Below are 22,122 nucleotides of genomic sequence, written 5' to 3' on the forward strand. Positions count from 1 at the left end.
TTTCTAATTTGAAATTTTTTTTTCCCGGAAGTGCAACCCTGCCGTGACAGGCGGAAGTGGAATGCCGGTTATATCAAGCCCGTAGTAGTTCCGACGTATCGCACGTTGCTAGTTAGTTGCTATGTTGTAGCTATTAGCACGATAGCCATTCCTTTGCTGGGAGGGAGACCGGCCGGTCAAGTTGGGTAAAAATACGCTGTGAATGTTCTCCCGTTTGTACTCATAAAACAGTAACTGGCAACTTTAATACAACGGATAACGCCTAGTAAACTTGAGCGTGTCTCCCCTTCCTCCGTTAGCTTTTCCAGCTAGCTAGCTAACAGCTAAAGTACTAACCGGTTCCAAGACCATGGCGATGAGACAGACTCCGCTCACCTGTTCTGGTCACACTCGTCCTGTGGTGGATTTAGCTTTCAGTGGAATCACTCCTTTTGGCTACTTTCTCATTAGCGCCTGCAAAGGTGAGGCTGGCTGCCATATACTGTAGTCTCGTTAATTTGGGTTTATGTATTGGACTGTGGGGTTACAGTTACACAGTAGGCTACCTGCTGTACATTTGCCGTGACATTTTATTGTTTAATTCCATATAAAGCACAATGCTCAATTATCTGTTCAATTGTTGTTACAGGAAACATTTCGTTTTGGTTGTATGTTTTGTTTAGATGGCAAACCCATGTTGCGCCAGGGAGACACAGGGGACTGGATTGGAACGTTTCTGGGTCACAAAGGTGCTGTCTGGGGAGCCACTCTGAACACTGACGCCACCAAGGCAGCCACTGCTGCGGCCGACTTCACAGCGTAAGTGGACAAGTGCATTTTTGATGAAAAGTGGTGTCTTACTTCAATGACGACTGCGCAAGGCAAAAGCTCATTAGCTAGACCTCCTGGTGGTAATCGTTGTTAGATCTTTCTTAACCAGGTTCCTCAGCACTTTTAGGGACACTTCAATGAGCTGAGTGAACATGGGCACTTATATGAACACTTACATATGTATTCTTCCACTGAACTCTCTCGCATTACAAATGTTTATTTATGTACGTATGCTTTCCAGAAAAGTGTGGGATGCAGTCAGTGGTGACGAAGTCCTCTCATTGGCACACAAACATATTGTCAAGACAGTCACCTTTACTCAGGTGAGTGTGGAAGTGTTTATCACTTATAGTAGACATTTAATAATTTATAGTAGATAATATTTATGTAACCATGTCAACCTTTTTCCTCCTAGGACAGTAACTGTCTCTTGACTGGCGGGAATGATAAGCTCCTACGCATTTATGATCTCAGTAGCCCAGATGCAGGTGAGCAATGAGAACTAAAGAATTATGGAATTATCCAGAATTGTTCCTTTTTATTCTTCTTCATCATTGCAGTTGAGGATACTCCCCTGCTGGAGACTTATGTTTGGCAGCATGTATTGTTTGATGTTTCCATCTTGTCCATCTCTTAAATGCATTCATTCATGGGTGCATGTTTTGTGTTTCCAGCACCACAGGAGATTGCCGGTCATACCTCACCTATCAAAAAGGCCTTGTGGTGTAATGACGACAAACAGATTCTCTCAGCGGCAGATGATAAAACCATACGGTCAGTGAAATGGCTGCTCCTGGATAAGCAGAGAATGCTATTAGTATTAAAATGCTAAATACTCCTGGATCTGGTGGTGAATGAAAGATACATTAGTTTTATAATCATATGCAAGCACTGGATGCACTTTTTCTTTCCTACCACACATCTCAGACTAGATTTGATTTACCCAGCAGGTCTAATTGACTCCTCTAATGTGGTAATTACACAGAAGACGGCCAAATAGCCCATGAACTACAAATAGTGAACAGTGAGATGAGAGATAAATTATATAAATATTACATAGCATTTACTTGCCATGGGTTCATTCTCTAGTGTCATAGATGGAGCCAGTGAGTGGTAATGAATGATATCATTGGTTTTTGAACATGACCAGACTGTGGGACAGGACCTCCATGGAGGTGGTGAAGACGCTGACATTTGACACATCGGTGAGCAGCATGGAGTATGTGGTTGATGGAGAAATTCTTGTGATCACATATGGAAAGACGATCGCTTTCTACAACGCTCTCAGGTATGTCACAGTGAGTCATCAGAAGTCGCCCTTCAAAAATCTCTTATCACATTACCATTGTCCAGAAAAATGACAGTTAACATTAAAAAAAAATAATGGAATAATGTTCATTTGCATTTCAAAATAATGTGTGCTGTTCAAAAACAAACAAAAAAATGTTCACAATTCACAGCAAAGGTAAAATGTCTCATTGAAATCTTAAGTTCTTTCGCTCAAAAGATGGTCTGAAAATGTCGTATTGTAAAATTAACTACGCTGCAATTAAATTACTCAGCCTTGACCTGATCAAGTCTGTGGACGCCCCAGCTACCATCAACTCGGCATCCCTCCATCCGGAAAAGGACTTTTTTGTTGCTGGTGGAGAGGACTTCAAGCTCTATAAATTTGACTACAGCACCAAGGAAGAGCTGGGTAAGAGCCTTTCCTGTTTTGCAATTTCTTCTAGATGGATTGTCTCTATTTGCTTGATTGGGAGACACCTTGTGGCCAAAACCAAACACAAAGGATTGCAAATACTGTTTGTATGAAATGTCAAACATCATTTTATAAAGAACCTGACTGATTCTAGAGAGTTTTCAAATCATTAACCCTATTTCTGTCAATCATACACTGAGCACATGTATGATTCATATCTAACACCATTGTTTTGTCTCCTGTCCTCAGAATCCTATAAAGGCCACTTTGGTCCTGTGCACTGTGTCCGCTTCAGTCCGGATGGCGAGCTGTATGCCAGCGGCTCTGAGGATGGCACACTTCGTCTGTGGCAAACAGCAGTGGGGAAAACCTACGGCCTCTGGAAATGTGTTCTTCCTGGTAACCCTCCTGCTACATTCATGAATGCAGGGCATACATATGATATAATGCTCATTTTCATCCAGTATTCATTTTAAATCTGTCTTTGAAAACTTGGTAAAAGCACAGTTCTGGTGATAAAGGTCATTAGATAAATGTTCGTAGGCATTCACACTCTTGGTGATTGTTCCACACTGCGATGGAGCTGGTCGTTTCTTCGGAGCACTTATGGAAGCACCATGATTTAAAATATTCAACTGTTTGTGGAAAAAAAGAAAATTCAAACAACCCAATTTATTGGCAGAGTATATTAAAAAAAAATGAAATGTATTTATTTTTTTGGTCCTTTGTCAATGCAAAAAAAAACAAAAAACAAACCAAAACTGAATTTAGGTTAAGATTTGTCATAAATGTATGATATGCTATGACGTGGTCCTTAGAAAACATGAATTCTGCATATGATGCCCTTTCACATTTCTTCTACTTCATCATTTTCTTTGCCATGAAGTGATGACTTCAAAAATAAAGACAAGACACCTTTCTCACATGTCAAAACATATCATGTCAGCATAAAGAGTGTGGAACTCTGAGCCAATTTTAACACTAATAGTACACACTAACCATGGATATAAACCCTAGCAATGTATATTCACTTAGACATTGCTGTTGTAAAAGGCATATAACAGGATAGTGAAGGATGTCATTCACACAGAATACATTGTCATCCGTCCTACACTGCATGTCCTTCACTTCCTACTGAACCACATTTCCTGTTTCACGAGAAAGTACGATTATTATTCACTGTTTATTTGCCAAAACTGCAGAGTTTTTATTTTGGAAAGGCGGCAAAGGCCTAATATCCGCTAATGAATCTGTGAGGCCTTATTAAATCAGCAAAGTTTGATTGGAGGAAACTGCATGTTCTTGTTTGTTAGACATTTCACCAAAAGGCTTCATCAGTTCTCAATATATAGGTTTTGAGTTTCCCTATATGTTTTACCACCAAGTAGTTGAGTGACAGGTATACAAAACAGTGCTTAAAGAAACAAAAATAGTGTTGACTGCACACAACATTTAGACCCAAAGAATGTCATAAGTGTGTGAATGAGCTCTTACGTCCATCTAATGACTGTTAATTACATTCATTGTGTATACCATCAAATCAACCCCAATTAATGTTTATGTGACTTTTCAGAGGACCTTGCGGCAGAGAACTCGGAGCAGATATACACTTCGCCTCCTGAAATAAAAGCCTAAATAAGAGAAGCACACTGCTGATTGGGTGAAGGAGGCACAAGGAAACTGCAGCTGACACGGTGGTCCTGGTTGAGTTCTATCAGGCCCCAGCAAGGAGAAAAGTCTAGAGCATCGCCATCTATCAGGAACTGATGTTGAAAACATGGCTGACTTGTCTGTTATAAAACACACAAGTTTATGCAGGCATGTCGACAACAAGGGCTACAGAGATGAGCAGTAGAGCTATACGTGTGTGTCACTCATTCATAGCTGCCTGCTTTCTCTGATCAGCCTGCTTCGTATGTCTGCTTAAACATTTGTTCATGCGGACATTGCTAAGTTCAATTTTGGTTATATTTCAGTCATTAATGAGCTGGTCCCAAGCTTTTGTTTAAGAGCTTTTCTTTGCTTTAAGGATTTGCTGCTGCTGTACTCGTTAGAAAGAAAAGGACACGTTAATTGTACATGTCAAGGAAGGTTTTGTGACAATGGAAGGGGGAAAAATGTCACCCCTTTCCTTTTTCGTTTATAATCATTAACCAGTGGTTGAATAAAGAAATGTATTGCTATTTTATTTCAATATAATGCACACAAAACCGGTCAGTATTCTCTTTTTTTTTTTTTTTTTTTTTTTTATCTTGAGAATTATTGTCTATATATTGCATAGCTTTGATCACCCAAAAAGTAATTGTCAGGCAGCCCCATAATATACAAATGAAAATGCTGTGTTCACAGGAAGTTGCTTGAAATGCAGAAACCATTTTGAAATATGTAGTGAATAATGTGAAGGGCTATAACATTTTCAAGTGACTATTTTAATGTTTGTGCAGATAAAAAAAAAAAAAAAAAAGCATATCTCACTAAAACACAAGGTTCTTTACAGATATTCAGTGGGGCCAAAAGTATTTATTCTGCCACCCATTGTGCAAGTTCTTCCACTTAAAATGACAGGTTTGTAATTTTCCTCAATGTGGGGGGAAATGCTGTAAATCGCGTTGTAGAATTTAAAATGTATGAATTTGTAAATTATGGTGCAAAATAAGTATTTGGTCAATAAGAAAAGCTCAAATCGCTACTTTGTAAGCAGGTGAAAGTTTGACAAGTGTAGATTTTTTAGCTGATTTGCACACAAGTTTGCTGCTATTTTGGCCCATTCCTCTTTCCATATCTCTGGAGCGCTGTTTTGGGGCTGTCGGCAGGCAAACAAATGTTTTATTGAGGTTGAGGTCTACAGACTGGCTCGACCAGGACAGACAAAAAAAATGAAACCCCCCACCCCCCCTCTATAAGTGGCAAGCTGTAGAGCCTCACTTCGAATCTCTCGCCAAAAGCCGTTGTTACACCTTTTCCTGCTCAGTCTCCCAACCGTGGTCAGGAGGCACAGGGGAGGATTTTCCTCCTGGGCCGGAGTCGCCTCCGGGGGTAACTCCCGTCACACGTCGCTTAAGGAGGCACCGGGAGACAGAGGGTCGCACTGTAGTTGTCTTTTTATTCTCCGTTTACACACACTTTTTGTCATCTCTCCCTCTAACCACGCTTCCCTCGCGCCCGTACCCTCTAACTCTTCCGCTCCCACTCGCGCATGCGCACTCCCCCCTCGCGTCTCTCTCTCTCTCTCCTCCGTCACACACAAGCCAATTTCCACCACCCGCAACACCGTAATTAGTAAAGTTACTGTACACAATGGGTGGTTATTGGAGTGCCTGTCTTCAGCCACCTGGAGGCTATGGGGTTATCCTATTAGTATTTATGTTTTGGAGAATATAGTCAAGTGTTACCTACCGATGTGTAGTTATGTACTCACTTATTGCATGTCCCAGTACAATATTGGTCTTTGAAGACTTCAGTCTTTCTCTTCTCTGCCATCTATCAATTTAGCACATAACCACTGGCGATTGAGAAAATTTGGTATCTAAAACAACCAATCAACTTTTGGAAAACTCTAATCAATGCTATTAAACATTGATGGACCGCCTTTTGCACAAAATGTATAGACACAGCACTGAAAAACTTGAAATGAGCAGGGTAATCCCATTTATTATTAGAAAGGTGGTATTTTGGTTCATAAGATCTATCTCTCCATTGTTTGCCTCTGTGCACAGGGGTCAAACATCAATATTCTACAATTGGAAAATATTGCTGCTGATTCTATTGACAATGGCAACATCAGCTACCACATTTTCCATTGGTCCTCCTTTCCCACACCCGACAATATCTTGCTGAAAAATTGCACTGTTGGCGGAGTTACAACTGCTTACGGCAGCGTTTTTAATTCAGAAATATTTACTGTGTACTACATCCAGTCAATGAACGCGTCGAATTGATCGCTGGCCTCCATTCATTCACACTCCCGCGCCCGCCCACCCGTTCATCAAATTGGCGTGACCTATCGCTGCTGGCATCATGAAGAAGAGGGGGCACTGGGAGGCTTTCCCGTCTTGAGGATATAAATACGAGGTGGAGGAAGAGCGGCACAAGTGATTCGGGACCTTTTCACCCTTCTCTGCTTGGCTTCTGGACACCAAAGCTGTGAGATACCATTCACCATGAAAGTAAGTAGTGTAAGATTCACTTAAATTATTTGAAGATAACTGCTTAAAAAAAAAATAATAATGTTACATTTTGATCGACACCTGCAGCGATGCATTTCTTTTTTTGTTTTGTGGTTGGAGTTTTCAGTGGTGTGAACTAGTTACACTCCAGAAATGACACAATATAACATGAGTACACTTGAGTATTAAAATGATTCCTCTTTTCTATCCCCGACAGGCTTTGAAGACCATCACTTTAACTTATGTTCTCACTCTCTTACTGGTTGCATTTGTCACGCAAACCTGGAGTGCACCGAAGGTAAGATTGGCTTTTCTTTCTTGTTTCTTAAAACTTCTAGAAATACAAACAATGACAAATGTGTATTTTTTAATTTTCTTTTTCCTATGTTGTATGTACAAAAAAATAAAATAAATCCAAGTTGAAGTTTTATTTCTTACTTTAAGGGCTCTTTCCAAAGGAGAAACTGGACACCGCAGGCTATGCTGTATCTTAAAGGCACTCGTACGTCCTCCAGCTCAACTCACATTTTAGTTCCTTACAAGTTTTATTTACCAAATTTCATGTCGTGTGTTTTGATTCTGTGCTATTTCTCAGAAGAAGGACGCAGGTTCATCTCAGAGGACCGAAAAGAGGGAGATGTGTATGACACTTTACACTTAGGTATGACCTAATTGTAAAATACTTATGTCATAACTACTTAGATTGAATATAAATATGTATGTGACAGGGATTATTAATTATGCATGTTTTTAACACAATTTAGTGTTAAAAATTCCAAAACATGTATGCTTGGATTGGTTCTAGTTATTTGCAGCCCCTAATGTGGACACACAGTATAGTATGTTATTTAGTCCGTTATTCAGTTATGTGTTTACATATAGATTTTGATTAGGTGAGTCGCTGTAGGTGACTCAATGAAGTAGTTTAAAAAAAAAAAAAATGTGGGGGAGAATATTTGCAGTTTTCTATTTCAGTAGTTACATTTAAAAAAAACAAAAAACAAACCTAAAATGAAATATAATAGAAGAATCAGCGATATTAACCGTTATTGTTCATGAATGCCTCTAATCCCCGTAGATAGTGTTGCAGTCAATCGGAACAAATGTAAATTATCCGTAATAAATGGGTCCTTGTGCTGTTTGTTTCCATACAGAGACCCGCAGTCAGAATACAGAGAAGCTGAGTGTGGACCAGGCTGCAACTATTTTGCTCAAATTTTTGCAGCAGGCCAGGGATGGAGGTAAGAATAGCACTGAGTGAACTATTTTTTGTTTATTCTATTTTGCCCAGTCAAGCAAAGAAGCGACAGATTCAATCATTGTATGAAGTTTTTTTTAGGTGTCAGTGATGATTGTGACAGAAATGGCCTCAAAAGGTTGTGCAACTGTTAAGTTAATGTTGCCATAAATTTTTTATTTTCACTGTTGAAGTACAATTGAGCATTTTCTTTTTCTGTAATGTAATAACATTTTGCCTCTATGTGTATCTTAAGAAATGTGAAGATAAGAACATACTAGAAGAAATCAGACCATTTGTATGAATTGGTGCACTGCTCCACCAGAAATGTGATTGTCCCGATTCTTATTTCTTATTTTCGTAGCTGATGAGAACCCAGATGAGGTGTACTTTCAGGAGATGCCAGTGTGGAAGAGAGAATACTTCTGAAAGTGGCCCACTTCTTAGTTGGAACAGATGGCGTCATTCATTTCTCTACGAGGGAGAAGAACAGATGTTTTGTACATTGTCTGAAAATTGTATATTTGAAATGTGATGTTTTAATAAAGTGAATTTAAATTGATAGCACGATTTGTGGTAGATGATCTGAAGTTTGCTTTTGTGGGTTGAATTTGCTAACCTATTTCTTGGAACCATATATATTTATTTTCTTATTTGCTGCATGTCCCGGCTTCCTCCCACACTCCAAAAACAGGCATGTTATGTTAATATGAGTATTTTACTGCTCTAAGCGTATGACTTTATTCCCGTACAATTGTAGCATTTGTTAAAATCTAATCTTACAACACATGTAAATTTGTAATATTACAAATACATTCTGAACATATTACATGTCAGCTCAATTTCACCAGCCCTTGACACACCAAAATCAATACATCAAATTAAGAGCACACAACACTTAATCTCATATTTATCTGACATAGCTACGTTTCACCAATTGCATTAATGTAAGCACTACTACCGAACTAACACCTATAAATGTGTATATTGATTGTAGAACATTAGCATGACAGAGGATGTACAGTGACATTTTGGAGGAGCATCTTTTAGTCTTTCTTACTTAACTAATAATAATAGTCTAGTCTCACCCCCTTTAGGAATCCTAAAAATCAGTTCAATTTTAGTTTCCGGATTCTCCTTCTGGTGCAGCACCCAGGACGAAGGGAGCCTTTATGTTCAGCCGGTCCTTTTCGGCCTCCTCGTCTTCATCGTAGGGTTCATCGTCGTCATACTCTTCATCGCTGTGGTGGGGTGTGGAGTGGACAGACACAGACGGAGAGGCGGGCACTGAGTAAGGCTGGGGATAGCGGAAACCCTCCGTCTGTGGAGGGAAGATGAATACTGCGTAACTGTAGTTGAAAGATACCTTCAAGAATATAAAAACAAGCACATTTTGTGTTGACAAAAAAAAACCCATACAATTTGAAGATTTCAAGATTCGCTAGCAAGCAGTAAGTGAGGGCTCTTTCATTGTTCAAAAAAATAGATTTTTTTTTTTAATTGTTGCTAAATAATACAGTACTGTATAGGGAATATCCATATCATATAAGGATGCACAATATATCCCTGAAATGTGAGAAAAAAATAAGTCTTGTGCTGTGAACGCAATGTAACAATCTGCACTCCAAAGTGATGGCTTGTCAATCACCTAAATGCTAAGCTGCCAATTAAGGCCTGGCAAATGTGGGTCAGATACAACCAACTGCACTCTACTCGGCACACGAGAGCTGCTCTTATTTTCTCAGGATTATTCTCAATACAATTTCTTTATTTTTATTTTTTGCTCACAAAATATAGTATGTAAAGTTTGACTAATGTGAAGCATCAGAACATTGTGCTGTTTTTTCTTTGAATATCTTTGGATGAATGTATGATTTCATCCCAGTACCGTATTAATTTGGATCTGACCTTCAGAGGCGTCATGGGGTCCACTTTAAACTTGTCAGGGAAAGCTCTGCTGAGCGCCAGGTGGCGTGCATGAATATAGAACTGTAAATGAGAAGGCAATAATTTGATCGTCAAGAAATTCACAACACACTTGTAATGGCTTTCAAAGCGAGGCTTTATGTATCTACGCATTTGGCTTATTCTCACTATTAAGTGGTGTCATGAGGACTACCGCTGGCTAAGACAACGAATGCCTCCATTTGGATTTACAATCGGCGGTTGAATTGGAGAGTAAAGCTTATTGTTTTGTATTAACCAACCCGTCCCAAGTATCTCCAGTCCAACAGGTCAGACAATCTTTCTGCTCTGTTGCGCTGGATGATGCGCTGACGCCGTGACTGTTGGCAGAAATTGAACATGAACTGAGTCAGCTGGTTACAGGACTCGTCGGCAGAACGGAACCGCCGGTCCACGATGTAAATACCTAACAAGAGAGTGAGGAAGAGTTTGTCATTTTTTCTAGATATTTATCAATTATGCTATTGAGGTGTGCATGTGTGTACACACCATAGGCAGCAGGGTCCGATACATGTTCCTCCATGAAGCATCCAAAACCAGAAAGATTAGTCGTCACACTGGGGATGCCCATTACAGTGCATTCACCTGAAGAAAGACTCGTGAAATACGTATGCAATGATTCTCAAGACTTTCAAATAGTCAACTATGTCATTATAGTTATAACAATATAAAACCAACGATAACATGATCGCAGTCTGTACTGTATACCTTTTCATCAACATATATGCAAGAGGGGGGAAACTAAACAACGCGATGTAATTTGTAGACACAAAAGAAACCAGGATTTGCAGTGCGCACACTTTCAAAAGTGGACTGTAGTAAACCGTACCTGGTGTGTATCCCCAAGGCTCATAGTAGGAGGGGAATACTCCAAGGTTACAGCCACGGACAAAGTCCTCATAGTCCAGTGGCAGTAGAGGACTCGTAGAGGATAGGAATTCAGGATGGAAAATTACCTGGGAATGCGAAAATCAATAACATGTTAAACACGTCAGCAGTTGTTTAAAAACATAGAACAGGTAAGGTTGTAAATTGACCGAAATCTTACATAAGTTCAAAATAAAATTCTGACAGGGAAAGCAATTGATAAGCATACTGGTACCTTAACACGGTCATTCCTGGAATTGAATAGACCGATCCGTCGGATGTTGGCTAGAATGGGATCTGATGAGTCATCAAGCATGTTGTGGGTTGTTACTGGAGGGAGACTGTGTCTCTGTAAAAAGAGTGTATATTCCAAAACTTCAATTGTGTAAAAAAAAATAAAATAAAAAATAAAAAAAATCATTTTCTACAGATATTGAAGCATATTTTTCCTTTTTACCCTACCAACAAAAACAAGATTATAAAAAAATTTTTTTTTAAATCACTTTATGATTTGTGTTCAGCTTTGTGGGTTCCACTGTGGCTTTTTCAGTACAGTATCATCCAAATTTTGCTCAGAAATACTGGAACTCATCAATGTGGACAACTTGAGATTTTGACTCCGTGGTCTGTGACTGGTACTTTTTCAAAGAGCGATTTTGGCAAGTATCGATCTGTACACACTAATGAGATCTGATTAGTCACCCCACAAAATGCACCATAAAACTGGTGAAGCTCTACTTAACAGTTTCCAATCATTTCCTTGTGATTAGTTGTGATTGAATGGGTCTTCACTTCGCTTCCAGTCATTTATTATGAACATGGTTTATGATTAGTGGCATCATTTTTGTCGGCACATAAAAGACCTGCTCATTTGTCTTGCTATGCTGGAGCAATATGTTCTATACGCTAATAAACACAATTTTACTCTTGCTCATCATTATGATAGTACTTGGAGGGCTAAGTATGTTTTTAGGTGGTACTTGCCATAAAAAGTTTGAGGACCACTGACTTGGGGTAATGGGCCACATGCTGTTTCACCAAGTTTGTTGTTATTATCTTATCACACATAACAGCCTGTTCCCATCTACGGTATTTCCTTTACATGGCACAAAAAAACCAACTGTTTGTTACTAATTCAAATTGTCTATTGATGACTACATTTGCATAAACTGCAGGTCTATAACATCAACAAGGGATGTACTCATTTCTACCTTGGAACATTTAAAAAAACAAAAAAACAAAAACAGTATAAATATATTTTAATACAATGGGCAATCTTAATTTTTTTTCCCCCACTTGTATCATTTGAAGAAGAAAGACACTTCATTTAACAGATCACCTTCACTCCAAAGTTTACCCTAAAACCCTAACCCATTTTTGGCTTAATATAAATACCTGTCCAGGACTGGCTAAGACATAAAATGAAGTACAATACTGTATAAGTGCACTGAAGTGGCTGACATTTAAAACTACAATACCTGCCCGGACTGCAGCATGACACATTTCTGACAGTACTATACTCGAAACTTTGCGAAATAAACAAGGGAGTTTATTGCAAAGAGTGGGTGAGTTCAGCAGATGAAAAACTGCTAATCATAACAATGCCTTCTTGAGGTACCAATGACGACATTTAGTCCATCTACTCATCAGACATTTGCAGTCAGTCCCATTTGCACTCAATTTCCAACCTCAGAAATATTGACATTAACATAAATTAATTTAATTGATTAAGACCTTTTAATAGGCATTTGGATTTTAACCGTCTTTTATAACATACATCACACTGACACAACCAGTCTATTAAACTGCAGTCTGGGATAGGAGAGTGTAATTAAGTCTCAGTTTAGTTATTGCACTGACTTTCATTCATGGTTTACCACACTCAAGGATCGAGCCAATACCTCTTTCAGTAATTCAGTAGCAGTGGGCGCCATCACTCTCATTGATCACTACTTGGGAAATGCCTTATCCATTCAGAAAAGTAGATAGAGCTCCATTATTATAGAGATCCATATTTCCAACTACTCGGAACTCTCCACCTCAGCCAGGTTAGAAAGTTGAGATGGCAAGAGCTAGAAAGTGGATAGATAACCGACGATGTAGGAACAGACCGATAGCATATATTTGTGAATAAATATGAAATTTACCAAATTTCGACAGATTTTGGCGAACCACCAATGATACGCGATAAAGCATAGGTTGCATGCTAATATGCTAATTTGGTATTAGGGGTGTGCATCTCTCCAATAAGACGATTCGATACATGGGGTACAATGCGATACAAGCATGTCACATTTTTAAGTGGAACGATTCTATTCAGTTCAATATGAATCAATATGATAACATGCTGTTGGTAGAGAGTTGGTAGCCTATGCGCACCTATACTGTAGCAAGACAGCAGTGAAGATGACGTGCAGCCCAAAAAAGGGGAAAAAAAACTAAACTAAAAGCACTGATAACATGTAGCAGAAAATTCAGGAGACAGCACAAAAAACAGTGAATAGTACCTGAGTGGCGTAGATGGCTCTCTTCATTATAGTGAAGTCATCTCGGTCCAGAATGGAGTCCATGTCAGGGATCTTGCCTCTGATTACAACAACCCATATTTCATTGTAGGAAATAAAGCGACATTTGACACAAAAGCTGTACTTACATCAAGAGGGCATCATATAGCCGTTTCCCAAACTTCTCTTTCACAGTGTGAGCAGTATCCCTATGGAATACAAAACCACACGTCGAAATAGTTATTACTATAAAAGTCCCCATTTTGTCTGCTTTTTGTATAACCATTCTGTTATGTATATTGAATTGTGTCCTCCGATAAAACAGTATTCAGGTAACTCTGAAATGAAGAACGTAATATCATACATACATGTATTACTTTGTTTTTTTCAAGAGCAAATTTATGATATGAAAACGAAGTCCTAATTTTATAAGAATAAGAATAATGTAAATGATTGTTCATGAAATTCAACAAAGGCACGGCCTACCAGAGCTGTTTGCGTATAGCTTGCCCCTTCAGGGATTCCACATTGAAGTTGTTGGTTTTAGCTGGCATAATAAAGAAAACGACCACTGTCACATCATTTCGTTGCACCTGTGGAGGGGATTTGAGCTTAAAAAGGATGCTTTACGCTTATGGCAGACTTGGATTGAGGACTCACTCGAAGGAGATAGTTCAGCCTGGATAGCGACTCGAGAAAAAGATCCGCTCCCTTGTTGGAGAACTCATAGCGGCCGGCAATGAAGAAGAATAATGTTTTGTCGAGGTTGAAGTCCAGATGTCTGTTAAAATGAATGCATCCGTTCAGCATACAATTCATTTTGTGTGTGCTGTCTTGACTGATGCAATTATTAATGTAAGGAGTTTTTTTTCCTCCGCAGATTTAATCAATGAGTCACTTACCCATAGAAATGTCCTCTTACAAATTCCTGAATATGAGCTTTGTTGATGGAATGCAGGTTCTGAAATTCATGCATGGCTGAGAACTTTTTTACATTCAGTCCATTCGGAGTCACCACATCTGTTATGTTCAAAGGAGGAAAATCAGCAGTACCAAATTATTCTTTCTTTGGCACTGGCTTCAAAACTGAGCTAATTGTCTACCTGGCTTCCTATGTAGCATGTGATTGGCCTCTACAGCAGTGATCTGTGAGACTGTTGTGAAGACATGAGAGCAGTGGACAGCTGCTCTCTCCAAGCAGTAGCGATGGTAGATCTGACGTTCGCCAGCCTCCTTGTCGATGTTGAACTACAGTTTAGTTTGTACATAGAGAGAGTTTAACATTAGTTACAAGTGAGGGCAATTGGTTTTAAGAAAAGTGGGCTGAGGTGACAATGAAATCTTATTTTGTGATTACAAGGTCATACAAGTGAATACAAGGTCATAGACAAGCAATCTGGCACCTGCCTATTTTTGTTCAAGGACATACTTTTTTATTTCTTAAAAATTACCTCATTACAATGATTTTGTGTTTAGGAATCCCTCTTGGGGGTATATTCACTAAGAATGCGCTGCGTCTGGTAATGAAATATTGCACCACAAATGCACCCGCAGTCTGCGCCCAGTTACCCACTTATTCACGAAGAATATTGCTCGAATCATATACCAGCGCAAACACGCCCACAAAACTGACAGCTTGGAGCAAATTTGCACCTGATTTACCACACAATGGCGCCACACCTTCTGTGGGGGCATCAACAGAAATGAGGGAAAGAGGACAAGTGTGATGGAGACCATTCAATGGATTCCATTCACGCAGCACTTCCACGTTCTGTGTAAGGTGGCAGGTTACTGTATCTAAAATTTTACATTGTAAACACAAAGCGACAACATGCAAAATGTGTTGAAACTCCACACTGCACTGCAATGTTGCCTGGAGGAGTAAAACCTTTGACATGTTGACCAAGAAAAAATACTAGTGCCGAAACTGTGACGCAATGGTTCGAAAATTAATACTGATGAACAAAATATGGATTTACCATTCAGCTGGAACAGTGTAAGTTTGTTGTCAATTATCCATTGAGCCGGTGTGTGGCCTTTAGCTCCATGCTGACCTTTACAGTGAGCCAATTACAAAACCGCACTCTAACCATTTACACACATTTCACCATCTTTAATAATACTCGTGTGCTTGTGTAAGTTTGATGAACACTACAATTGACTATATTCTATTAATTAAGGAACTGCATTTCCAGGCATGTTAACCGTAATGTGAATAACATTTGAAAAGTTCACTGAGAAAGATTTTGGCGAGCCCTTCTATTCGAATCGTTACCTTATCTAAGTTGTTGTAGAAGTCAACATTCCCTGCGCAGAGGTATCGACCCAGCAGAGTCGCGTGAGTAGTGAAGACGGTTGCCATGGGAACCTTTCGAGAGCGACAGAGAATGAGCCCTGGACCTGCCTGCCACTCATGGAAATGAGCGATGACATTGGGCTTGTCTCCAAGCTGGTCTGTTAACTGGGAGCAAAAGTGCATAGTTACTTTTCCACACTGGAAGGAGTCACTTCAGTTGACCAAATGCAAAATGTCTTTCTGTCATCCGACCATTTTTGAACATACTGGAAAGAAAGCCAGCGTAGAGGGGGACGCATTTTAGCAAGGCCGTAGTCATAATCCCTGTGCCATATTCAAGATCTGGATATTCAGATGAACCAGGAGACATTTGTTGTAGATGCTAGCTCCTCTCGGTATGTGCTGGAAACTCCGACTCATTTTTCACCACTTGTCTGTAATGACGACGTCCTTTCTTTCAATACCCAAAATTTGAGAGTGGGAGCCTAAAATGAAAGCATCACCTTTTATCTTGACTCTGTTGTAATCAAAGAGCCCCACCAAGCTGTCATTGTCTTGCTCCATTCTTCTGCAACTTTTAGCCAGACCCTTAACGCCTCTATATGAGGCAACTTCTCTCTCTGAAGCCAAAGATCACAGTCAACCCGGTTCCAAAAGAGGCTTCAGATTTGGACCTGTTGTTTTTGAACCAACAACAGTCCGAAGACACAAATGAAATCAAACATTTTCTTTAACTGGCCATGAGCCGAACATTCTCCTTCAGGATTCTCTGGTAGAGTGAAATCCATGGTTTCATCAAACACACCAATTCGCCCAGGTCCTGAAGTAGCAAAGTGGCCACCAGACCATCACACTACCATTCCCATGTATGACTGTTGGTAGGAAGTTCTTCGTCTGAAATTCAATGTTAGGATTAGGGTAGTGTGAGGGTGTGTAACGCGTTTCATTTATGCCAGATGTAACAAGACAAGAAAGTTCTATTTTCATCTCTTCAATCCAGAGAATATTCTTCCAAAAGTTTTGGGAATCATTCAACTGTCATTCACTGTTCACCACCATTCAATTTTTTCCATTTGCGGAAATGGTTCTCATCGTGCTTTAGGAATGGCCAATTGCTTTAGTTCTTATCTGTTCTTGAATTTCTTTGGATTGTGGCATTTTCTTGCACCTTTTTACTTGAGGTGTCATGCAGGTTCTATTTGAATGATTTCTTAACTCTTTGGCCCCCAAAAACATTTAATAATGATTAGTAAAATCAAGATGTATGCTGCCATAAACGTTAAATGACGTCAACTACTTTTTTTTTAATCAATGGGCAGTGCAATGTCTTAAGTGCACCGCTGCCTGGTCAATAGGTTGTGGAATCAAAAACACTCACTAACTATGGCCAGCAGATGGCAGCATTCTCTTTTCAATGGGCTGCCGGTGTATGAAATTACAATGAAACATGACGTAATCTGATTAAATAGAACGTTTTCAAGGATGACGTAAAAGATGGAAGACTTTGTCATATTAAAGTTTTTTTGTGGCAGTAAAAGAGTTCATTGAACATGCCTGGAGTTGATCAGGCTTGATATGATAATGAACTCAGCTTTCCAAAAAATGTGATTCTTCAGTTAATTCATGATTTCACAGTGGGGAAAGTACTTTGTACAGCACTTGTAATATGTTTATTTAGAGATGTTTATGATGTTTAAGGAGTTCTTTTTCAGTTCCAGAGGAAAAAGTTATTGAAGAATTTAAGTGAGAAAATAATGACCTCTTTGAAGAACCAGGCAACCAGGGAGCCTAGGATGAGAGAGTCGTTTGCTTCCCGGTCTTGGTATGGCAGGCCAATGTTGCAGGTCTCCCACAGGTCTCCCTTCCAGCGGTCCAGATTCCAAGCGGCGGAACCAATGTCAAAAAGAATCACGTAGGGACTGCCCTCAATTAGCCAGCGACCAAAATAAGCCTGTCACGAATGACAACCAAAAATCATTTGAAGTATTAAATGATCATTTCAGAGCTTCAACATGAAAGTATTGGTGCATTAACCTTAACAAAAACGGATGTTGGTTATTGCCAATGTTCTTATTTTAGGGCAGTTGTGGCATAAACTTTACATTGAATGGTGATCTCATACATTTGTTAAGCACCATATGTGAAAGTTGTTTCTTAAATTAACATTACGTAACCAATTTCTATTTTCATCTTGTAGATTCATTCCCAACCAATAAATCTTGTTTGATGACTTAAATCAGAAAAATACTACTAAAGATATTCGAATAAATCTCATTATTAGTCACAGCTGGTCATACCAGACTAGCATATACCTACAATAAGGGTGGTCCATGGTGTACAATTGCCATCTAGTGGTTAAATATACCAATGGCTGATGGAAGAAATATTATGCAAAAGCACTTTTATGTCTGTCCACATAATGTCTCTCACCTGACAGCCATTTTGGATCAGAGCATCCATGGCCTTCCTGATTGGAGGAAAAGGTGGCTCACAGGCTTCCACCTGTGTCTTAAAGTTATGTTCAAAGTACGGCCCCAACATGAAGTAGTTCTCCCCCCATTCGTCCACAGTGATCTTGGCCTTTGTCTGGATCACAGTGTAGATTCCTCCGACTGTACCAAGCAAACCAAAACCGATTATTACATCCACCCGTAATATACAATATTTGAATAAATATACTCTATGTTTTATGCACTGCTAATGTTTAACCGGCATGTATCTCTAGTGGTTTTGGTGGTTGTGTAACCGTTCAAACATGTGCAAGTGTTTTTGTTTTTGTTTTTTCTCCTCCAGTGTCTGACTTGGCAAAGAGAACACTGATCTGAACGCCCATTTAATGCTCACTGAGTCCACAATGACGTCATGACAGAGAACAGCATGAAACACCTGAATGGCCTCTGAACTAGACAACGTGACCAGTTAGGGTTTAAAAAAAAAAAAAAAAAGAGAGAGAGAGAGAGAGAATAAAAACTCATGCATACCAACTAAAATTACAAACAAACTAAGACTGAAAATTAATAGTAATAAATTATAGTAGTAATACAACTTTTTTAAAGGGCTGTTTCTGACCAAATCTATCCTTAATTTGTTCATGACACTATTATAACACGATTATAAAAGGATTTTAAATTGGATTTAGTTTTCCTCTGAAAATTAGCAGGTGATATGCTCATCATTACATGTTATTGGAAATGCATTATAGCGAAAACAGTGAAGTCCAGCTATAGGATTGGTGGGTAGCATTTGTCTAGCTTAATGTGTAACTTTTCAAAGGCTTTTTGGACTCTCCACTTTCTTTGGCTTTCAATATTTACTCTGTGTGGAGCACATTCACAAAACATTTGAGACATCCAGAAAACATTTGAATTAAATTTCGCATTTATTTTTCAGTATAACTCGCCTGAGGAAACGCAAAGCTCTAAATATAATAATGACATCATCATAGGCAAATGTCATCCCCTTATTAAAATGTATGGAATATTTTTGGAAGACAAACAAAAATTCATCATCCAACCTTTATTGGTGACTTCCCAGGCTACCTCGAAGAGCAGCAGGTCCTCCACAGGTAACTCATCCTCCTCCCAAGCTGGCAGGACGCCACTTAAAGATGTCATCGACAAAGACCGTGACAGTGGCATCTTCAATTCGAAAACAAACAAACAAAGCACGAACCGTTTTGGATCAAATTACAGCAAATTGCGGAGAGATTTTTTATTTTTATTTTTTTAATAGATCTGGAACTGCTGGTCCAGGACTCAGTGTTAGACCATCAGGAGATAGCAAGACAAGATAGATATGGTCTGATGGGGGTAAAGAACTCCCAGCCCGCCTCCGGCTGCAAACCTTTAGCCCACATGTACGCACACAAACAGACAACATTCGGTTTAGTGACGTCATATGTGAAGCTGATTGTGAAATATTACACAGCAGATGACTGACGAGCCTCTATCTTTATGGTACCTTGTGAAATTATTAGCCTCTCTTGAACTTTTTGAACTCACATTTCAGGTTTCAAACATAAAGATATACAATTTGATTTTGTTGTGAAGAATAAACACCAAGTGGGACGTAATCGTGAAGTGGAACAAAATAGATATACATAAAAAACTGAAAAGTAGGATTGCCGAAATAACCCACCGCGTTAATATTCTTGAGACCATCACAGAGCAGAACATTACACACAGGTGGAAAATATCGTCATCAGTCTTTAAATCTACATTCAGAACTCTTCAGGGAACTTCTGGAGTCAGTTGGCTGCACTGAGAGAAAAGGGGGTTATTCATTTTGAATTATTTATTTGAATAAAAAGTTTGATTGCGTCTCACTTGGTGCTGATTCTTCACGTGAGGAGTAAGCGGTTGAGAAACTGAATGGATGGATGTTTGAAGTCTGAAATGTGTCAAAAGTAGGGATGTAACGATATCAAACATCGTGATACCATATCAGGATATGAAGCTCGCGATACGATAATTATCACGATATTGTGGGGAGATTGTCAATATTTAAAAAAAAAAAAAGGTCATGATATTCTAAAAACACACAATATTCTGCTTTTTTTGTACATAACAGCAATGCATACAAACCACCTATGATCTCTAATAATAATAATGAGGCGCTTTCTTGCTAATGCATGCATTGAGTTCCTCCACATATTGACTCTGTTCACAGGCATATTATGTTTCCCTTTATCTGACAATTAGCATAGATTTTAAAAATGGAAGGGCCAAAACATCCCTAATGAAAATTAAATTGCACTGCAAAAACTAGCCACCTGCGTGTACTAGAACTGCACAAATGGAAATCGACATTACTTTTTTAACAGATGTGTTGCTTTTAAATACCGTGAACATGGTGACGACGATATTGTGGCAGTTTTAATGTCACGATATCACAATATTGTCGTTATCATTACATCCCTGGTCAAAAGATCAAAAAGTTCAAGTAGGGGTATTGCCATATTTCGTAAGGCACTGCAAAAACATGTCAAATAAAGCCAGACGTTTCGTCAAAGTGGAAGTATTTTGGAAAATGTATTTTCACACCAACAGTTGGGTCTCCATAGAAAAAAAAAAATTTGTTGTCGCACTATCCTGCGATTAAACCTAACCCTGATCAAAATAATACTTCTTGCCTGTTACGTGTTTCAATAAATGTAAATGTTGAATTTCTTCGTATTTTACTGTCACGGTTTCAAATCAGGTTTCTTGGCATACGTCAATGTTGAAACCAAACCTGGCGATTACCGGTACATGATAGCGCCTTTGCGTGACCGTTCCCGTCACTTGTTGAAAATCATGAACGCAACTCCAAACTGAGCTCTCAACATTTCCAAGAAATATGAATGATGCATTTCTGCTCGGCAATTTACGACCTGTGAAACGTGGATGAATGCGATTGGCTGTGAGCGAGGAGGGCACCAGGTCACCCATTCGAGTGGGATATAAAACAAGCAGGAATGGATGGCGGTGATCATACTTTGAAGCTTTTTGGACACAAGGGAGGAAGTCCGGGTCTTCTTCTCGCAAGATGAAGTTTGCAATCGTGGTTATGATGTGTGGGCTGATTGTTGGTGAAGACGCAGGGTGTCGAGGAGCCTCTCTGTCGGGATTTCTACCTGAGAAGGAATCGCAGCCAATGGGTAAGTTGTGGAAACAACCTCAATTTTATAAGTGTAGAATTTGGTGGTTAACTCATTTTTATTAATTTGGCAGCCAAATATTCCTGAATTGTCATAGTGTGTTAGTTACATTTTAAAAATCCACACATATGAATTGAGGGGTGTGCAATCCGATGACCGTGTCATCATTCATTAGAACTCTTTTACATTTCTGAGCCCGATCCTCCTGCTATTCCATTTAGGTCCAGTCCATTCCAGAAGAAACAGCGTGGGAGACTTTTTGGAGGATCCCAACCTCTGTTTCTCCCTGAGAGAAAACGACACCCAGCAACAGCATGAGCAGCAGCTCTTGTGCAGCGACCGCAGGAACAAATTCAACGTCAACCCGTTCGGCCTTCGCTTCGGCAAGCGCTACAATCAGGATTCAATCTACAGGAGAGCCGTTAAAAGAGCCAGAACGATCAGATTTTCACCACCAAAGCTCTTTCCGAGACAGCTGGAAGTGCTAACCTGAAGGAGATTTGGACATGTGTGTCCCATGTAGGACTACAAATAATGTATCATGGGAAAAGGGAAATTACATTACTTAATCTCAGTATTTATTAACCACTCAAGAGCAATGTAAAATCATTAAAAAGCTTTCCTGTACTTTCTGTAGTGACTACATATAACAGAAGGTGGCAGTAAAATGCCCTTCACAGTTATCTCCTTTTTTGTTGTTGTTGTTGTTGTTTATTTTTTAACTGCAGTCTTATTGTCCAGAAAGGATTGGACACACCAAACAGAAAAGACAGTGAAGGTTATTTTATCTTCTCTGTTTTGTGTGAAGTCAAAACTTTGATTTTTGGTTTGTTATGTTGTGTATTGTATTTATTAGATGCTAGTTTTTATTATTATTTTTTTTATTTTGCTGTTCATCATTTACAATGCACATTATAAATAGGTTCAATTGAATCAT

The 22,122-nt window shown here is 39.2% G+C and overlaps 4 protein-coding genes across 9 annotated transcripts; 3 read left to right on the plus strand and 1 right to left on the minus strand.

Moving 5' to 3' along the window:
* Positions 1–86: 86 nt before the first annotated feature.
* strap (serine/threonine kinase receptor associated protein) lies at positions 87–4,722 on the plus strand. Of its 4 annotated transcripts, none has more exons than XM_077501116.1 (10): positions 87–185; positions 300–461; positions 663–798; positions 1,052–1,133; positions 1,226–1,298; positions 1,485–1,584; positions 1,961–2,098; positions 2,373–2,509; positions 2,762–2,911; positions 4,086–4,722. In XM_077501116.1, exons 2-10 carry the CDS (start codon positions 350–352, stop codon positions 4,145–4,147), a joined length of 990 nt encoding a protein of 329 aa, XP_077357242.1. In that variant the 5' UTR covers positions 87–185; positions 300–349; the 3' UTR covers positions 4,148–4,722. The 4 variants fall into 4 exon arrangements, with proteins under 4 accessions (XP_077357242.1, XP_077357245.1, XP_077357243.1 ...); XM_077501117.1 differs by having other exon boundaries at positions 96–180; XM_077501119.1 differs by lacking the exon at positions 300–461 and having other exon boundaries at positions 95–180.
* Positions 4,723–5,427: 705 nt separating this feature from the next.
* Positions 5,428–8,482, plus strand: spx (spexin hormone). Of its 2 annotated transcripts, XM_077500577.1 has the most exons (7): positions 5,428–5,548; positions 6,430–6,678; positions 6,896–6,976; positions 7,123–7,180; positions 7,274–7,339; positions 7,833–7,919; positions 8,280–8,482. In XM_077500577.1, exons 2-7 carry the CDS (start codon positions 6,673–6,675, stop codon positions 8,342–8,344), a joined length of 363 nt encoding a protein of 120 aa, XP_077356703.1. In that variant the 5' UTR covers positions 5,428–5,548; positions 6,430–6,672; the 3' UTR covers positions 8,345–8,482. The 2 variants fall into 2 exon arrangements, with proteins under 2 accessions (XP_077356703.1, XP_077356704.1); XM_077500578.1 differs by lacking the exon at positions 5,428–5,548 and having other exon boundaries at positions 6,299–6,678.
* On the minus strand, positions 8,072–19,374 carry gys2 (glycogen synthase 2). Of its 2 annotated transcripts, XM_077500574.1 has the most exons (17): positions 19,062–19,374; positions 17,978–18,159; positions 17,307–17,498; positions 15,527–15,712; positions 14,355–14,499; positions 14,154–14,271; positions 13,912–14,032; positions 13,738–13,844; positions 13,401–13,460; positions 13,255–13,333; positions 10,983–11,096; positions 10,710–10,836; positions 10,370–10,465; positions 10,123–10,286; positions 9,824–9,904; positions 9,004–9,236; positions 8,072–8,389 (listed from the first exon to the last, which is right to left on the minus strand). In XM_077500574.1, exons 1-16 carry the CDS (start codon positions 19,183–19,185, stop codon positions 9,036–9,038), a joined length of 2,097 nt encoding a protein of 698 aa, XP_077356700.1. In that variant the 5' UTR covers positions 19,186–19,374; the 3' UTR covers positions 8,072–8,389; positions 9,004–9,035. The 2 variants fall into 2 exon arrangements, 1 of the variants encoding a protein (XP_077356700.1); XR_013279123.1 differs by lacking the exon at positions 8,072–8,389 and having other exon boundaries at positions 9,168–9,236; positions 10,123–10,200.
* Positions 16,142–22,057, plus strand: kiss2 (kisspeptin 2). The gene is made up of 2 exons (XM_077500576.1): positions 16,142–21,185; positions 21,407–22,057. Exons 1-2 carry the CDS (start codon positions 21,074–21,076, stop codon positions 21,676–21,678), a joined length of 384 nt encoding a protein of 127 aa, XP_077356702.1. The 5' UTR covers positions 16,142–21,073; the 3' UTR covers positions 21,679–22,057.
* The last annotated feature ends 65 nt before the right edge of the window (positions 22,058–22,122 follow it).

Source organism: Festucalex cinctus, chromosome 16 (genome assembly GCF_051991245.1).
Source record: "Festucalex cinctus isolate MCC-2025b chromosome 16, RoL_Fcin_1.0, whole genome shotgun sequence".
In the NCBI taxonomy this organism is placed as follows: Eukaryota; Metazoa; Chordata; class Actinopteri; order Syngnathiformes; family Syngnathidae; genus Festucalex; species Festucalex cinctus.